This window comes from Apium graveolens, chromosome 1 (assembly GCF_009905375.1).
Source record: "Apium graveolens cultivar Ventura chromosome 1, ASM990537v1, whole genome shotgun sequence".
Classification (NCBI taxonomy): Eukaryota; Viridiplantae; Streptophyta; class Magnoliopsida; order Apiales; family Apiaceae; genus Apium; species Apium graveolens.
This window is the reverse complement of record NC_133647.1, coordinates 80,262,548-80,281,016: the sequence shown is the minus strand read 5'-3', so window position 1 is coordinate 80,281,016 and position 18,469 is coordinate 80,262,548. Positions and strand designations below refer to the sequence as shown.

General features: G+C 38.5%; 1 protein-coding gene, 1 non-coding gene and 1 pseudogene across 2 annotated transcripts; 2 read left to right on the top strand and 1 right to left on the bottom strand.

Moving 5' to 3' along the window:
- The first annotated feature begins 88 nt into the window (after window positions 1-88).
- Window positions 89-8,345, top strand: LOC141680664 (callose synthase 12-like; annotated as a pseudogene).
- Window positions 8,346-8,423: 78 nt separating this feature from the next.
- LOC141680593 (putative mitochondrial protein AtMg00310) lies at window positions 8,424-9,539 on the top strand. The gene is made up of 3 exons (XM_074486791.1): window positions 8,424-8,928; window positions 9,296-9,418; window positions 9,514-9,539. The coding sequence occupies exons 1-3, from the start codon at window positions 8,424-8,426 to the stop codon at window positions 9,537-9,539; spliced, it is 654 nt and encodes a 217-aa protein (XP_074342892.1).
- A 6,406-nt stretch (window positions 9,540-15,945) lies between these two features.
- On the bottom strand, window positions 15,946-16,052 carry LOC141679541 (small nucleolar RNA R71). The gene has a single exon (XR_012558128.1). It is a non-coding gene; the product is annotated as a small nucleolar RNA R71 (small nucleolar RNA).
- Between the last annotated feature and the right edge of the window lie 2,417 nt (window positions 16,053-18,469).

Here is an 18,469-nt window from a genome sequence, read left to right as displayed (position 1 = left end):
TCCAAACAAATGACTTACAGACATAAAAACAAGACGTTATGAGCTTTATTTAAAAACTCAAACCAAGTTAAAGATTAAACCAACAAAGATGCTTGATTATTTTGACGGTGTATCTGAGATTGATATTAGACAGGGTTCACAAGAAATTGCAAATTGGGGTTCTTGGTGTTTGGCAGTAAATTTGGATGAAAAGTCAACAATCTTGGAAGTTCGAGAAAATATCTTTACAGCCTCTGTCTTTTCACTTGTTTGGTTCATGTCTGCTCAAGAGACAAGCTTTGTAACTTTGGGACAATGAGTTCTGGCAAATCCTCTTAAAGTACGGATGCATTATGGTCATCTAGATATTTTTGATAGGTCCTGGTTCATTACTCGTGGTGTCATCAGCAAAGCTTCCAGGGTGATCAATATTAGTGAGGATATTTTTGCTGGTTTCAACTGCACGCTTCGAGGTGGCAACATGACACATCACATACAAGTGGGTAAAGGAAGGGATGTTGGTTTACATCAGATCTTTATGTTTGAAGCTAAAGTTTCTTGTGAAAATGGTGAACAAATTTTGAGCAGAGAAGTATATAGGTTGGGTCATCGACTTGATTTCTTTCGAATGCTCACATTCTTCTATACAACCGTGGGATTCTTTTTTAACACAATGATGGTGGCTGTATGGGTCTATACATTTTTGTGGGATCGTATATATCTTGCACTCAATGGTGCTGAGAGAGCAGCAAAAAGAGTAGCAGAAGATGACATCATGAATAAAAAATCTCTTGGAGCAATCTTAAATCAGCAGTTTATTATCCAGATGGGTATATTCACTGCCCTTCTGATGATTGTGGAGAATTCGCTAGAGCATGGATTCCTTTCAGCAATGTGGGATTTTGTAACAATGCAGTTGCAGTTTAGTTCAGTCTTCTACAATTTCTCGATGGGAACTCGTTCACATTTGTTCGGCAAGACTATTCTTTATGGGGGCCAAGTATAGGGCCTTGGGACGTGGTTTTGTGTTGCAATACAAGAGCTTTGCTAAGAACTATAGACTATATGCTCGTAGCAATTTTGTGAAAGTAGTTGAACCGGAGGTAATTATGATAGTGTATGATATACATAGCCCATTGTCTACGAACTCCTTTATTTACATAATTCTAAATATCTCTAGTTGGTTTCTTATTATTGTTGGAAAATATGGGTATAAGTCCCATATTGGTAAGTCATATATATTTTTGAGTATTATGACTAAAAGATGTGTGAGATATGATGATATTCTCTTAATAATGGAAATTATTATTTTCCATTAGAATTTGGCTCAAATATTATGGCATAAATTAATTTGATTTTGTTTCAGATTAATTGATATGGTGTATGTCTTGATATATTTAATCTGATTCTGTTTCAGATTATTTATGGAATAGAGTAGCTTGCAAGTATTACACCGATTCCATAATTAATGATATTTAATTATGGAAAAGAGTAGCGCACAAGTCTATCTACACCTATATAAACACCTCTAAGGCGTTAGGGTTAGACACACCAAAAACATATTCGCCTCTAAACACAAATCTCTCTCTCGGTGATAGTTTCGTGCCCGTTCAAGCTCGCTGAAGGTGCTCGTTATCCGTAACGCCGCCGCTACCTCGTTTTATCCTGGGAGGCTATCGACTCGCACATACGGTGAGAGGAGAAATAGCTTTAAGGAGACAATTTCAACTGGACTCGAGGATCTCTCTTCTGTTTACATCTTTTCTTCCTCCGTTTGATTTCGTTTACTCACGCACACACTTGTTTGATTATTTGTATTAATCGCAGATTGTTTTCACAATCTTAAAGCTATTTATTTTATATACATCTGTGACTGATACATCTGTATCTGCTTGTTTTGTTGAGTAACAGATCGATGGAGAACCAAACTGTGAACGATTCGATGAACATGACGGCTGATCCCAACGCACAGATCACTGGATCTGATGGGGTTCACCAGCAGCCGATTAACCCTAACGCACGGATCGTACGATCTGATGGGGGTCAAACGCCTGTTGGACATGTGCCTTCGGGACATGTGCCTGTGGGACACACTGTCATTGGACAGTTTAGTGTTCCTCTTGGACAGATATCGGCAGGATTCACTCCTCCGATCATACCTGCGGTGCCTACTGGTGTGCATACACCTGTAGTACAGACGCACGTACCATATGTTCCACCCGTGGTGCCTGCTGCACCTGTTATGCCAACTGTGCCTGCTGCACATGCTGAAAAACCTGAGAAGTTCAACGGAACGAACTTCAAACGTTGGCAACAAAAGATGCACTTTTATCTGACCACGTTGCATATGGATCGCTTCCTTAAGGAAGAACCACCGTTGCTCACTGCTAAGAGTAACATGCAGACTGTGTATGCTGCTGATGCTTGGAAGCACTCCGACTACATCTGTCGGAACTATGTGTTAAATTGTTTGTCTGACTCGTTGTATAACGTATATAGCGCGAAGCCAACAGCTAAGGTCTTATGGGAGTCACTTGACCATAAGTATAAAACCGAGGACGCTGGGGCAAAGAAGTGGATTGTTGGCCGCTTTCTTGATTATAAGATGGCAGACTCTAAGACTGTGGTCAGTCAGGTGCAGGAACTGCAGGTGATCATTCATGACATTCATGCTGAGGGAATGGTCATAAGTGAGTCTTTCCAAGTTGCTGCTGTTATTGAAAAGCTTCCACCTGGATGGAAAGATTTCAAGAACTACCTTAAGCACAAGCGAAAGGAGATGTCTATGGAGGATCTTATTGTTAGACTTCGTATTGAAGAAGACAACAGAGGGTCCGAGAAGAAAGTTAACGTTGCCACTGAGAAGGCAAACATGGTGGAGCATGCTCAAAGCTCCAAGCCCAAGAAGACTAATTCTGGTAAAGGGGCAAAGCTGGCACCCAAGGGAGGGATTTCGAAGTCGAAATTTCAAGGGAAGTACTACAACTGTGATAAAGTTGGTCATAGGTCTTCTGACTGCAAGAAGCCCAAGAAGCCCAACAAGAAGAAAGAAGCAAACATGGTAGAGAATATCTCCAAGGAGATGGGTGACATAGACCTCTGTGCTACGGTCTCTGAAGTGAACCTGGTCGGTTCTAATCTACGTGAATGGTGGATTGATACTGGTGCTACTAGGCATGTTTGCTCAGACAAGGCGGTTTTTTCTAGCCTCAAAGCTTCCGATGCTGGTGAGAAGCTCTACATGGGGAATTCAACAACTTCTACCATTGAGGGTGAAGGCACGGTGATCCTGAAGATGACCTCTGGGAAGAATCTGACTTTGAAGAATGTACTTTATGTGCCTGATATTCGCAAGAACCTTGTGTCTGGTTCTCTGTTGAATAAGCATGGCTTTCGCATTGTAATAGAGTCAGATAAAGTTATTTTGTCTAAGAGTGGTATGTTTGTAGGCAAGGGTTATTTAACTGATGGGCTTTTTAAGCTCAATGTAATGTCCATTAAGGACGATAATGAAATGAAGAATTCTTCTGCTTACTTTCTTGAGTCTCCTAATTTATGGCATGCTAGATTAGGACATGTAAATTATGACACTTTATGACGTTTAAGTGCAAAAGAATACATACCTAAACTTACTATCGATCCAAAACATAAGTGTGAGACTTGTGTTGAGGCAAAATTAACGAGATCATCATTTAAACGTGTGGAAAGGAACACCAAAGTGCTAGACCTAATACATAGCGATATATGTGATTTAAAATTTGCTCCAACAAGAGGAGGAAACAAGTATTTTATTACATTCATTGATGATTGTACAAAATACTGCTATGTATATTTGTTGAAAAGCAAAGACGAAGCTATAGATAAATTTAAAATCTATAAGGAAGAAGTTGAGACACAACAAACTGAGAAAATCAAAATGATACGAAGTGATCGTGGAGGTGAATATGTTGAACCGTTTGGGGAATTCTGTTCACAACATGGTATAATCCATGAGGTCACTGCACCATACTCCCCTCAGTCAAATGGTGTGGCTGAAAGGAAGAATCGCACTCTGAAAGAGATGATGAATGCGATGTTGTTAAGCTCTGGGCTCCCACAATCGATGTGGGGAGAAGCCATCTTAAGCGCAAATAATATTTTAAATATTACGATACGCAAGAATAAGGATGTAAGTCCTTATGAAATGTGGAAGAAAAAGAAACCAAGTTACCAACACCTGAAAGTGTGGGGGTGCCTTGCAAAGGTACTGATCCCTACACCGAAGAAGGTGAAGATAGGTCCTAAGACTGTGGATTGTGTCTTCATCGGATATCCTCCACACAGCACTGCATATCGGTTTCTTGTTCATGAATCCAAGATTCCTGATATTCAAAAGAATACCATTATGGAATCAAGGAATGCCTCATTTTTTGAGACGATGTTTCCCTGTAATCCAGGAAACAACAACCTACGACGTCTAAACGATCTCATGAGTCTGTAGATGACGATAATAAGAGTGACGAAAGTGAAGACGAAAATGTGGGGGTAGTGAGAAGGAGCAAAAGACAACGAACGGAGAAATCCTATGGGTCTGATTTTATGACCTATTTGCTCGAAGAAGGTGACCCAAAAACTTATAAGGAGGCGGTTACCTCACCTGATGGGCCTATGTGGAAAGAGGCCATCAAGAATGAAGTTGATTCAATTATGCAAAATCATACTTGGGAATTAGTGGACTTGCCAACTGGTTGCAAACCATTAGGTAGCAAGTGGGTTTTCAAGAAGAAGTTGAAAACTGATGGCACTATTGATAAGTATAAGGCCAGACTTGTAATTAAAGGATACAAGCAATAAAAAGGCCTTGATTACTTTGATACATATTCTCCTGTAACGAGAATAACGTCCATAAGGATGATGTTTGCTATTGCTGCAATGCGTAATCTAACTGTACATCAAATGGATGTGAAAACAGCTTTCCTAAATGGAGACATAGATGAAGAAATCTATATGGAACAACCTGAAGGGTTTGTTGTCCCAGGACAAGAAAGGAAAGTGTGTAGATTGGTGAAATCATTGTATGGTTTGAAACAAGCGCCTATGAAATGGCATGAAAAATTTGATGAGGTCGTGCTGGCCAATGGTTTCAAAATCAATGAATGTGATAGCTGTGCCTATTACAAGGATAACGAGAACAACTATGTCAAGGAGAATGACAATGGCTATGTCATGATGACACTATATGTAGATGATCTACTTATTGCTGGAAGCAATGATAAAGTTATCAAATCTACAAAGGACATGTTGAAATCAAGGTTCGATATGAAAGATATGGGACTAGCAAATGTAATTCTGGGAATTCAAATTTCTAGAACATCAGAGGGTCTCGCATTAAGTCAACCACATTATGTTGACAAGATCCTTGAGAAGTTTCTTAAGGATGACTTTGAGAAAGCTAGGACACCTGTGGATATGACTTTGCACCTATCCAAGAACAAAGGTGTAGCTGTTTCCCAATTGGAATACTCGAGGATAATTGGTAGTCTGATGTACCTCATGAGTTGTACAAGACCAGACATTGCATACTCAATTAGCAAGTTGAGTAGGTTTACGAGTAATCCGGGAGCTGATCACTGGAAAGCGATTATAAGGGTACTAAGGTACTTGAGGGGAACTCGAGACTATGGACTGCACTATGGCAGATACCCAGCAGTATTAGAAGGATATACTGACGCAAATTGGATATCTAGCAAGAAAGCACTTAAGTCTACGAGTGACTATGTGTTTACATTAGCTGGAGCAGCAATATCATGGAAATCCTCAAAACAAACGGTGATAACTCATTCCACGATGGAAGCTGAGTTTGTGGCACTAGATAAATGCACCGAAGAGGCTGAATATCTACGTCAGTTTCTGGAGGATATTCCAAGATGGCCAAAGCCTGTAACTGCAATAGGGATTCACTGTGATAGTCAATCCGCTATTGGCAGAGCACAGAGCACGATGTATAATGGAAAGTCTCGTCATATACGACGACGACACAGTTCCATTAGACAATTGATCTCAACCGGAATTATCACTATTGACTATATACCGTCAAAGGATAATATCGCGGATCCACTAACCAAAGGGTTATCAAAAGAAGTGGTTGAGAAATCATCGAGAGGGATGGGTCTTAAGCCTATTGCTTAACGGCATCATGGTGGACACCCAACCATTGCTGACTGGAGATCCCAAGAACTTGGTTCAATGGGACAACTAAATCATGATGACCAAATCATTGTGGGGGTAACCTCTGGCCTGTTCCTATGATGAGGAAACAGTGAGACCCGTAAGGTACGAGGTTAAGCTTTGAGCCTTTAATGATCTTTGATGAATACATGGAGCTCAGGAGTGAACGCATGGAATTCAGTTGAGTAAACGCGTGTTACTCTATAAGATAAAGATCACCTATGTGGGAGAGAAGTGGGGCCGCTTCAAAGGAGAATTGCGAGGCACAATTCTTTAGAAACTTCTGCAGAACCAGGACGATGTTCCATGGCCAAAATGGACATACTCATGAGAGCTGAACGAGTCAGAAACGATATAGTGATAAGTATATCATCGTTTATATAAACGGTCGAACAGTTCAAGGACAAGCACGTCTACTGTCTACCAGTAAAGTCGGTATGCTTACTCGAGCGAAGGTTCAAGGAGCATTCTCTACCTATCGTATGCTATCTGATCGAAGAAACTATCACCAAGTCAAACTCCGTATCTGTCTGTCTGTCTGTCTGTCTGGTGTGTGCTACTAAGATCACCAATCTCACCCATGTGGGGGATTGTTGGAAAATATGGGTATAAGTCCCATATTGGTAAGTCATATTTTTGAGCATTATGACTAAAAGATGTGTGAGATATGATGATATTCTCTTAATAATGGAAATTATTATTTTCCATTAGAATTTGGCTCAAATATTATGGCATAAATTAATTTGATTTTGTTTCAGATTAATTGATATGGTGTATGTCTTGATATATTTAATCTGATTCTGTTTCAGATTATTTATGGAATAGAGTAGCTTGCAAGTATTACACCGATTCCATAATTAATGATATTTAATTATGGAAAAGAGTAGCGCACAAGTCTATCTACACCTATATAAACACCTCTAAGGCGTTAGGGTTAGACACACCAAAAACATATTCGCCTCTAAACACAAATCTCTCTCTCTCGGTGATAGTTTCGTGCCCGTTCAAGCTCGCTGAAGGTGCTCGTTATCCGTAACGCCGCCGCTACCTCGTTTTATCCTGGGAGGCTATCGACTCGCACATACGGTGAGAGGCGAAATAGCTTTAAGGAGACAGTTTCAACTGGACTCGAGGATCTCTCTTCTGTTTACATCTTTTCTTCCTCCGTTTGATTTCGTTTACTCACGCACACACTTGTTTGATTATTTGTATTAATCGCAGATTGTTTTCACAGTTATGTCATGTCATGGATAATGGCCCACTTTGTATTTAGCTCATCAGACTTTGATTGGATAAAGACTGTCTATGATTTTGTAGACATTATGAAATGGATATAGTGTGAGCATGGACTTCTTTCAAAAGCATATCAGAGTTGGGAAACCTAGTGGTATGAAGAACAAAACCATTTAATCCCACTTTCTTCCAGTCATTTTGGAGTGTGGTGAAGTATGATGTAATGAGGTTTTGCCAGAAATTTATAAGAACGGGAGAAGGGATTAATAAAGTAGCTAATTGTTTGATTCCAAATATGAAGGTACCACAAACTATGGAGGATTTGAGGCCAATATCTTTGTGTAATGTATTGATGCGTATATTATCAAAAGTTATGAGTAATAGTCTGAAATCGAGTTTGAAATTAGTTATCTCGGATAGACAGAGTGCATTTATCGAAGGTCGGTTGCTCATGGATAATGCAATGATAACCTTTAAAATAAATCACTATATGAAGATACGTACCCAAGTTCTGTACAACTGGAAATGCAGCATTAAATATAGATATATCAAAAGCTTACGATAGATTGGAGTGGGGTTTTGTGCGGAACATTATGAAAAGGCTTGGATTTTACAAAATTTGGACTGATAGAGTGCTGCAGTTTAACACTTTGGTCTCTTATAGTTTTATTCTCAATGGGGAAGAGTTTGGAAATGTAGTTCCTCAACGTGGCTTGTGCCAGGATGGTCCTATATCACCATATTTGTATATCAAATGTGCTGAGGGGCTAAGTGTGATGATTATAAGGAATAAAGGGGCTGGTAATTTGCAACGGTGTACTGTGGCAAAGGGTGCACCGACGATATCACATCTGCTGTTTGAACATGATTGTTACTTCTTTTTCAAGGCCACGAAATTGGAAGCAAGTGTCATGAAACGAATTTAAGTAGATATGAAGATATTTCTGGTAAGGTTATCAACTATAGTAAGCCATTGCGTACATTCTCACCGAGTACGAGTGAGGATGGAGGTTTGTGATCAATTGGAGGTGAGGGAGGCAGAGACACCGGGGCGTTATTTGGGCCTACCTATGCGTGTAAGGAAAAGTAAAATAGCTGAATTTAGTTTTCTTCTGGAACGGGTTGATCAGAAGCTTCAAGGGTGGGATAAGAATGTAATATCAAAAGTGGTCAAGGTTACGTTACTTAAAACGAAGGCACAAGCTATTCCTAACTTTTGGATGAACATGTTGATTCCTAATGAGGTTTGTGAGAAAATTGAGCGGAGAATGAATGCATATTGGTGGTGGAGTGGTACTACTACTAGTAAAGACATTCATTGGTTGTCATGGGAGAAGCTATGTGTTGTGAAAGAGGTAGGAGGTCGGGGGTTCAAAAGGCTGAGAGATTTTAATATTGCTATGTTAGCTAAGCAAGCTTGGCATTTAATTAACAATAGTGATCCGTTGGCCTCTGATTTAATAAAAGCGAGGTGGTACCCTAACTCTGGTTTTCTAGACGCGAGTTTAGGTAATAACCCGAGCTTCATATGGCTAGCATACTGGTAACACAAGATGTAATTAGAAGGGGAAGTCGTAAACGAATAGGTAATTGGGAAGATATAATGGTGTAGAAGGAACTCTGGTTGCTATCTGTTGAAAATGCGTATTTGACGTCTATATGCACGAGGAACGGAAGGATACAAAGGTTCATAACTTAATAGATGAGCATGAAAGATAGTGGGATGCAGAGATTTTGGATTATTTGTGTAATGAACATGATAAATGTCTCATAAAATAAATCCATATTTCTGTTTGTAAGAAAAAGGCACTCTTGGTACTGGATATTAGATGATAAAGATGAGTTTTTGGTTAGGAGTTGTTATCGATGCATTCAGTGAGAGATTGTGTACAAAAAAAAATTGGGACGAGGATTTGGAGAATGCAGCTCCCAGGAAAAGTCATTAATTTCTTGTGGAGAACAGCAAGAGCTATTTTACCTGCTAAAGTAGCACTACAAGGTAAGCATGCAAATGTTGATACAAGATTCCAATGGTATCAAAGCGAACTAGAAACTGCATTACACATCCTATTTGAGTGTACATTTGCGAAATAGGTATGGGAGATGATGAGGCTTCTTAACATAGTTCGTACAGAGGAAGGGGATTCAGTGATGAGTGTGTTAAAATAAATATTTCAATTATTAAATAAGGAACAAGGGCTACCAATTGGTTTGCTATATTGGTGCTTATGGATGTGAAGGAATTAATGGGGCAGGGAGTCAATTAGTATGTCGGTATTTGGTATTAAATTGATGGCAGTGATCATGTTATCAGACTGGAGAAAATCAAGAGAGCAAGGAGATCGAAGCACATAAAGAGCTCAGGTACAGCTGGGTTAAACCATCAGCTGGATGATTGAAGATCAATATCAAGGCTGCTTACAAAACAGAGTCTCGAGTTTATAGGTGCGGGGTGTGTGTTCAAAGATGAGGAAGGGAATTTTGTTCGAGCAGGAACCACATTAGTTCGAGGAGGACCCTTAGCAAGAGAAGCTAAAGCTCTAAGCCTTAAAGAAGTGTTGTCATGGATGAAAACATGGAGACGAAGCAGGTGTATTTTCGAAGCAGATTATAAAGTATTGATGCAATTCGAACAGGTCATGGTAGATTAATATTTGATACCATGATGGTGGAGGATTGTGGAGAGTTAATTAAACACTTTGATGCAGTGTTATTTGTCTTTGTTAATCGATCTGCAAAATAGTATAGCCCAAAACTTAGCAGAGGCAACCTATTCTATGTCAGGTTTTTAGGAATACTTACATGTTGCTCCTGATTTTATTATATGTAACGTTGCCCTAGAGGCTTTTGATTAATGCAAGTTCAATATTTTCAAAAAAAAATGTTATTTGCATAAAAGACTTGTACAGTCTGTGATTTGATAATACATGTTTGTAGTTAGAAAAAGACCAATTGCTACACCACGCCATAAATGACCTAACCTTATATTTGAGCAGGGGTGTTACCTTAGAATATGTTACCATAGGTATGAAATTTCCAGCTTATCACAACACAGGCACTAGGCGGGTTACTATTGCTATAAATCTATGTTGCCAAAGCCCACTAAGATGTTAAGGAGAGCAACACAAGAGAATATGTTGGTAGAGACTATAGACTAAAATATATTTTAATTATTTAACTTAAAATTAAATATATCTTTAAAAGTATTTAATTTAAATAAAATAATTTATGAACTTTTGTTATTCCCTAACAATACAACAAGAATTACAGAAGGGGGTTGAATGTAATTCTGGCTTCTTTTTGAGATTTATTAAAAAACTGTTCTACCTTGATAAATATATAACAATGTTTGATTTGCAAAGTGCGGAATGAAAGGATTAAATAATCAAACTCAAAGTAATAAAAACACAAGTCTTTAAAGCTTTCTGGTGGATTTGAATGTATCTACCTGATATATATATATATATATATATATATATATATATATATATCGATTTGAGAACTCTATGAAGCTCAAATTGGCTCACAGCTGTTTTACAAGTTGAACAAACAAACTACAGAGAAATTCTTGACAAGTACAGCTTTTTCTATTTCTCTTCTAAATGTATTTTCTTAGTTGAGTTTGTTCTACTAGCTACACTAGGTTTATATATCACCAAGTTTACATGGTAATAAGACAAGATAATAAAACAAAACCTATCAAGTCTAACTCCATGCTGCTTCATTACTCTATTCCAGTATATTTGAATATCTTCATAATAGCATGGAAATGGTAATACTTCTTTATTCTCAATTTCCTGCTAAACAGGCTGCCACATTCCTTGTAACACCCTCAAATCCGGGGTCGGGGATTCGGGTTGTCACGAGTTCCATTTCCCTTATCAATACTTAATCTTATCAGTCAACCAACTATTGCGCACTGTGACCCCACAATATACACACACACACCACAAGTTATAGTCTCAGAGATGAATACCAAAAAATAACACAAGTCATTTTATTCCACAATTATAAACCACCACACCTTAAAAAGGGTTTCTGAATAATTTATATATTCTTTGCCATTATTACAATTCATAAATATACATAAGTCTGGTACATAAAAAGTTTGAAAGCCTAGCCTATTGGTAGATCCTACCTCAGCTACAACGGCATCAACGCCTACAGGAAACTGGGGAACGTTTCCTATCCGCTCACGAATTGGGAGCTTGATCCTGTTCATCTTGTCTATCTGTTATTGTGTGATGACAGAAGAAAGTAAGGGTGAGCAACAAGCCCACCAAAATAATATGTATAATGATTAACAATATATGAGCATTCTCATAACACTCATGAAAGTCTTGGTCAAGAAGAATTGAACCAAGTTTGACCTCTTAATGCGACCAAGTCGCAAAATATTCAGTATATACATACATATATACTTTTCACAATCTTTGAAATCCTCTGACATGTATAATATACACAGAGTTCCAGTTTATAACTGTATAAAAATATCGTTGCAAGGTGATCTCATATATCTAACCATGTCTCAACGTTTTTCTGAAAATCTTTGACATGCATAAGATAATCATTTACTAGATATAAGTTCAAAAGATGAAGTTACAAGATACTCCAATATATTTATATCTTTTCCGAATACTACTTGAACTACCACCGTTCAAGTTATAATTAATTTCAAAAGTTCATCACACTGATGAGACTACAAGATAAGACTTGAATAGATTCAATCTTTGAAATATCATTTGAAAGGAATGAAGTTACGAGATACTTCATTAAGTCCCGATATATATATACACCTATATATATATACATTTCATACACTCCTTGAAAACCTCTGTTATGAAAATTATAAACAGAGTTACAATATCCAATGAATTTTGGAAAGGAGAAAACCTTGGCATAAACCTGATATCTTGCTGATCAGACAAAGATACCAATAAGTAACCTTTTCTACTAGTAGATGGACGAATTCCCCACTGGTCATCACCCTGGCCGCAATAGGACCTTATGGTGGACTGCCACTCAGCCACTTACGCATTTGATGGACTCCCACTGAGCCACTTACACTTTCATGGACGCCCATTGAGCCCATGTTGCTTATGCCGACTCAATAGACGGACTTACTTCCCGAACGTTGGGTAAGTAATCAATTCATTTATCAAAATAGCAACCTTGTTGTGAATATAAATACACCACAGAGCTGGATCCCTCAGATTTTGAGCGAGTATTTAAATCCCCTTTGAAAGGAAGATCTTAAATATAAAAATGAGTTTTGGGATCCGCTCCAACTTTTAAAATCATTTTGAAGACTCGAAAACAATTTTAAGAATGTTTGGAGTAATGCTGATTTAATGACATAAATCAGTCCCGATATATTAGAAAATATATGAATATTATTATTTAAATAATATTCCCATAAGGATAATCTCTATATAAATAATTTGAAGTAGAAGTTTTAAAACTCATACTTGAAATGAATATAACCAAAGATATACTTATAAGAAAGTACTATCTTTATTTGAATAATCGAAAATAAGTTTGATTATCGAAACATTATTCTTTAATAAAATAAAAAATATTATTTAGTAAATAATCGGAGTCATAAGTCCTCGAATGAATATTCAAAGTAATATTCATTAAATAGAATAAATAGAGTCATAAGTCCTTGAATGAATATTCAAAGTAATATTCATTAAATAAAATAAACCGAGTCATAAGTGCTCGAATGAATATTCAAAGTAATATTTATTAAATAAAATAAACCGAGTCATAAGTCCTCGAATGAATATTCAAAGTAATATTCATTAATAAAAATAAAGTTATCGAATAAACCTTATTCGATTAATAGTTTTGAAAACTATATCTATATATATATATAAAAATATATATAATATACTCGGGAACATCGACTCCCGGTTTTAGAAAATGTTCGCCTTTGGGTCCCCTATACTAAGGGTATACGCAACTACTGCTTATCTCTAGCATAGGTATTATGCAATTATAAGCATTGGAATCAACAGATAGATATCAAGATTACGAAACGGACATGCATATAAACCATATCAGCATGCTCCAATATATCGCAAGATTTGTTAATTAACCATCATGCATCTATCACAAGATAATGCATATACATATATACATCACAACAACAGTATAACGGGTAGAAAACTTGCCTGAGCGACTGGGGGTGATAAAAGGCTTGGGACGAGTCTGGTAACCTATAAACAACATATAAGTTGGAATTAAACCAAAGTCGCTTAAGAATTTATACTTTAACCAATTAGACCCTAACGTTCGCTTTTGCGCTTAACGATTCACTTAAGTCGCTCGAGTACCCTCGACTCCACCATTTTTAATAAATTAACCATTAAGGGTTTTAAGGCGATTCTTTCGCGAGTATGATAAGTGGAATTTTATACCACTTAGAACGTCTTAAAATGGCTTAAATTGGTGTCTTGAAATCAAGTATTTTGTGTATTTGATGCGTTTTTCTAGTGTTTATGCATTTCAGGGTTTTAGTTGCATTTCGGGGAGGAATCATCAAGAATAAGCCTTGGCATGTGTTCACCATTGCGAGAGGAAAGAAATGGGTAGATTACAGCGAAGAAACGGAGCGAAATCAGAATTTTTCCAGTAGAGGTCTGAGCGCCCACTCAGCATTGCTGAGCGGCCGCGCAGCAAGCTGAGCGCCCGCTCAACTATGCTGAGCGGCCGCGCAGGGTCGGGAAAAAAAACAGATTATTTTAGGACTTCTACTTTTGTTTGGTTTCCACTTCTATGTAATCTGAGTTTTATGGGACTATTATATAAGTAGATTTGAGACGTTTTTCACAAGTGTGGAAGAAAGAAGATTGTGTTTTTACGCAAGGAGCGAAGGAGATAAGGAAGAAGACCGATTTAGCACACTGCAACGAAGAGGAAGCATATATTCTTGTGATTCTTGTTTCGTTGTAACGTTGGATGCTAGTTTTCTTGCTTTGAACTTATTTACTCTTGTGACGTACTCTGTTTTAATATAATTAGTTTATTTATTATTTTCTTGTGTTTGTTTATCATGATTTCATATGAACCCATGATGACGATAAGTGCTATTATGGGCTAATCGTGATCATGGGGTTGCAACGGATTTATTATGGAATTCTTTAGTTAATTGTTGAATACTTTAGTGTGTGATGATTGCATGATATCTAGTATTGGTTGTGCGTATTCGTCTTATGTGCGTCGCGAACATATAAGATAGGGTGTTAATCTCTTGTGAAGCGACGGTGGATCTTAAGATTTAGAACTTGCCATGCTAGCATAGGTTCATGTACGTTATGCATGATTAGTGGGTAACTCTAACAGTTTTATTTGCCCTATGTAATCAAAAGGAATAACTTGTGCTTAAATCGTTGTGTTGTCAATTTCTGTAGACATATGGGAACTCAACATAATTGATGACTATTCAACTTCTATCTTAATTGTGGATGTTTGGTAGAATGGTATTAGTACAATGAAAGTTGGCTTTTATCAGTTTCGTGTTACTCGATTAATATCATCATTGTCACATGCTAAAGGTAATAACAATGGCTATAGAAGGAAGTAATAATGAAGTTGTGATCTCATGAGTGTTTTATTATTGATAAATTGAAGTGTTAGTTAAGTGATTAATTAAGTAGTTAATTATAGTTAATATTTAATCAACAATTTTAAGTGTTAGTGTCTTAACATTGAGAAGTAATCATACATTGGTGAGTGAGTTTAATTAGACAATAATTTAGTCTGAGTCTCTGAGGGAACAAACTAGAAAGTATTCTATATTACTTGCGAACGCGTATACTTGCGTGAATATTAGTGCGTATTTTCGCCCTAACAAGTTTTTTGGCGCCGCTGCCGGGAACTCGGCGTATTTGTTTAGTTTATGTACTTACCATCATTGGTCATTAGGACTCAGTGATTAGGACGTAGTAGTTACTTATTTTTTTTCCGGTTGTGTTTCAGGTACTTTAGCAAGCGTTTATGCAAACTCGTTCTCGCGCTCGCAAGAGGACTTTAGATACAGCTGAGGAGACAGACAAAGTTCTTGATATTCCGGAGAAGTTAGATTTTGAGGATTCAGATTCAGGAACTGAGCAGAAAGAACCAGTAAACATGGGAGATCGTATTGTTCAAGCTGATCCAGCTCTTATGGATTTTTCTCGGCCTAAAATTGATGACATTCAGTCAAGCATCCTTCATCCGGCTATTCAAGCTAACACCTTTGAAATCAAGCCGGGCACTATTCAGATGGTGCAGAATTCTGTTTCTTTTGGAGGAGCGGCAACTGAAGACCCCAACATGCACATAAGGAATTTTGTCGAGATCTGCAGCACTTTTAAGTATAATGGCGTGACTGATGAGGCTATCAAGTTGAGGCTTTTCCCATTCTCACTGAGGGACAAGGCTAAAGACTGGTTACATTCTGAACCAGCTGGGTCCATCACTACGTGGCAAGATCTTGCACAAAAGTTTTTGGTGAAGTTTTATCCGATGGCAAAGACTGCTGCTATGAGGAGTGCTCTTACTCAGTTTGCGCAGCAACCTACAGAATCTATGTGCGAGGCTTGGGAACGCTACAAGGAAATGTTGAGAAAATGTCCACATCATGGAATGCCGGATTGGATGGTGATCACTGGTTTCTATAATGGTTTGGGGGCCCAATCTCGGCCCATGCTCGATGCAGCAGCTAGAGGCGCCTTATGGGCTAAAAGCTATACTGAGGCGTATAATCTTATAGAGACGATGGCTGCAAATGAGCATCAAAACCCAACTCAGAGGATGATGTCAGGCAAGGTAGCAGGTATTCTGGAAGTTGATGCAGCCACCGCTATTGCAGCCCAGCTCCAAGCGCTATCAATGAAGGTTGATTCTCTGGCTACGTATGGAGTTAATCAAATAGCTATGGTTTGTGAGCTTTGTGCAGGTTCTCATGCTACGGATCAGTGTTCTCTTGTCAACGAATCTGTGCAGTATGTGAATAATTATCAGCGACAATAGCAGCCTGTGCCAGCGACCTATCATCCTAACAATAGAAATCATACAAATTTCAGCTGGGGGAATAATCAGAATGCTATTCAGCCACCATATCAGCAAGGAGTGAGTAAACAGTTTAACCCACCTGGATTCCAGCAACCACATCAGTATGCTACAAGGCAATCATATCCTCAACAGGGAAGTGAGGCTGCACCTACTAGTGCTGATTTTGAGGAACTTAAGCTGTTGTGCAAGAGTCAGGCGGTTTCTATCAAGACCTTGGAAAATCAAATCGGTCAATTAGCCAATGCAGTGCTCAATCGTCAACCTGGCACTCTTCCCAGTGACACGGAAGTACCAGGCAGGAAGGAAGCTAAAGAGCAAGTCAAGACTATTACCTTAAGGTCTGGAAAAGTAGCTGATTCTGAAAAGGCAAAAGAAGTAGAAGCTGAAATTAGAGATGAAGAATCTAAGCAAAAGGAGAAAGCGGCGGAACCAAGGAAGACTACTGTTGAACACACTCTGCCTGAGGCTAATACAGGGGAGAAACATCTCTATCTTCCACCACCTTTTCCTAAGAGATTGCAGCAACAAAAGCTGGATAGACAGTTCAGAAAGTTTCTGGAGGTGTTCAAGAAACTTCACATCAATATACCTTTCGCTGAGGCTCTTGAACAAATGCCTAATTATGCGAAGTTTATGAAGACTATTCTTTCAAGGAAGGTGAAACTGGATGACCTCGAAACCGTTGCTCTCACGGAAGAATGCAGCGCTGTTCTGCAGCAAAAGTTACCACCAAAACTGAAAGATCCAGGAAGCTTCACCATTCCTTGCACCATTGGCAATCTGACTTTTGACAAGTGCCTTTGTGATTTGGGAGCAAGCATTAATCTGATGCCGTTGTCGATCTTTAAAAAGCTGGATCTGCCTGATCCAAAACCCACATACATGTCGCTACAATTGGCTGACCGTTCCATTACTTACCCAAGGGGCATAGTTGAGGATGTGCTCGTCAAGGTGGATAAGCTCTTCTTTCCAGCAGATTTTGTTATTCTGGATTTTGAGGAAGATAAGAAGATTCCCATAATCTTGGGAAGGCCTTTTTTGGCTACTGGCCGTACCTTGATAGATGTGCAAAAAGGTGAACTTACTATGCGGGTCCAAGATCGGGATGTGACCTTTAACGTATTCAAGGAAATGAAATTCCCTACAGAAGATGAGGAGTGCTTAAAAGTGGATGTGATTGATTCTGCGGTTACTTCGGAACTCGATCACATGCTAATGTCTGATGCATTGGAAAAGGCCTTAGTGGGGGATTTTGACAGCGATGATGAAGATAGCAACGAACAATTACAATATCTGAACGCTTCTCCCTGGAAGCGAAAGCTGGACATACCATTTGAATCTCTTGGTACTTCTGACCTTAAGAACGTTGAAGGGAAGCTCAAACCATCAATAGAGGAAGCACCTACCTTGGAGCTCAAGCCATTACCTGAGCACTTGAGGTATGTTTTTTTAGGTGATTCATCTACGTTACCTGTTATTATTTTATCTGACCTTTCAGGTAGTGAGGAAGACAAGCTCTTAAGGATTTTGAGAGAATTCAAATCGGCTATAGGATGGACCATAGCAGACATCAAGGGGATAAGTCCTTCATATTGTATGCATAAAATTCTGCTAGAGGAAGGTAGTAAGCCATCTGTGGAACAGCAGCGAAGACTGAATCCCATCATGAAGGAGGTGGTGAAGAAAGAAATTCTGAAATGGCTAGATGCAGGCATCATTTATCCTATTTCTGACAGCTCGTGGGTGAGCCCCGTACAATGTGTACCTAAGAAAGGAGGTATCACTGTGGTCGCAAATGAAAAGAATGAGCTCATCCCTACTCGAACAGTTACAGGATGGAGAGTATGCATGGATTATAGAAAATTGAACAAAGCCACAAGGAAGGATCACTTCCCTCTTCCATTTATTGATCAGATGCTTGACAGATTGGCGGGTCATGAGTATTTTTGTCTTCTGGATGGTTATTCCGGGTATAATCAGATTTGTATTG

Coding starts and splice junctions, on each gene's coding strand:
- LOC141680593 (XM_074486791.1), top strand. CDS start 8,424: ATGGAGGTTTGTGATCAATTGGAGGTGAGGGAGGCAGAGACACCGGGG. Junction 8,929..9,295: donor TTTTCTAGACGCGAGTTTAG/GTAATAACCCGA, acceptor CGATGCATTCAG/TGAGAGATTGTGTACAAAAA. Junction 9,419..9,513: donor TGCTAAAGTAGCACTACAAG/GTAAGCATGCAA, acceptor TTTGCGAAATAG/GTATGGGAGATGATGAGGCT.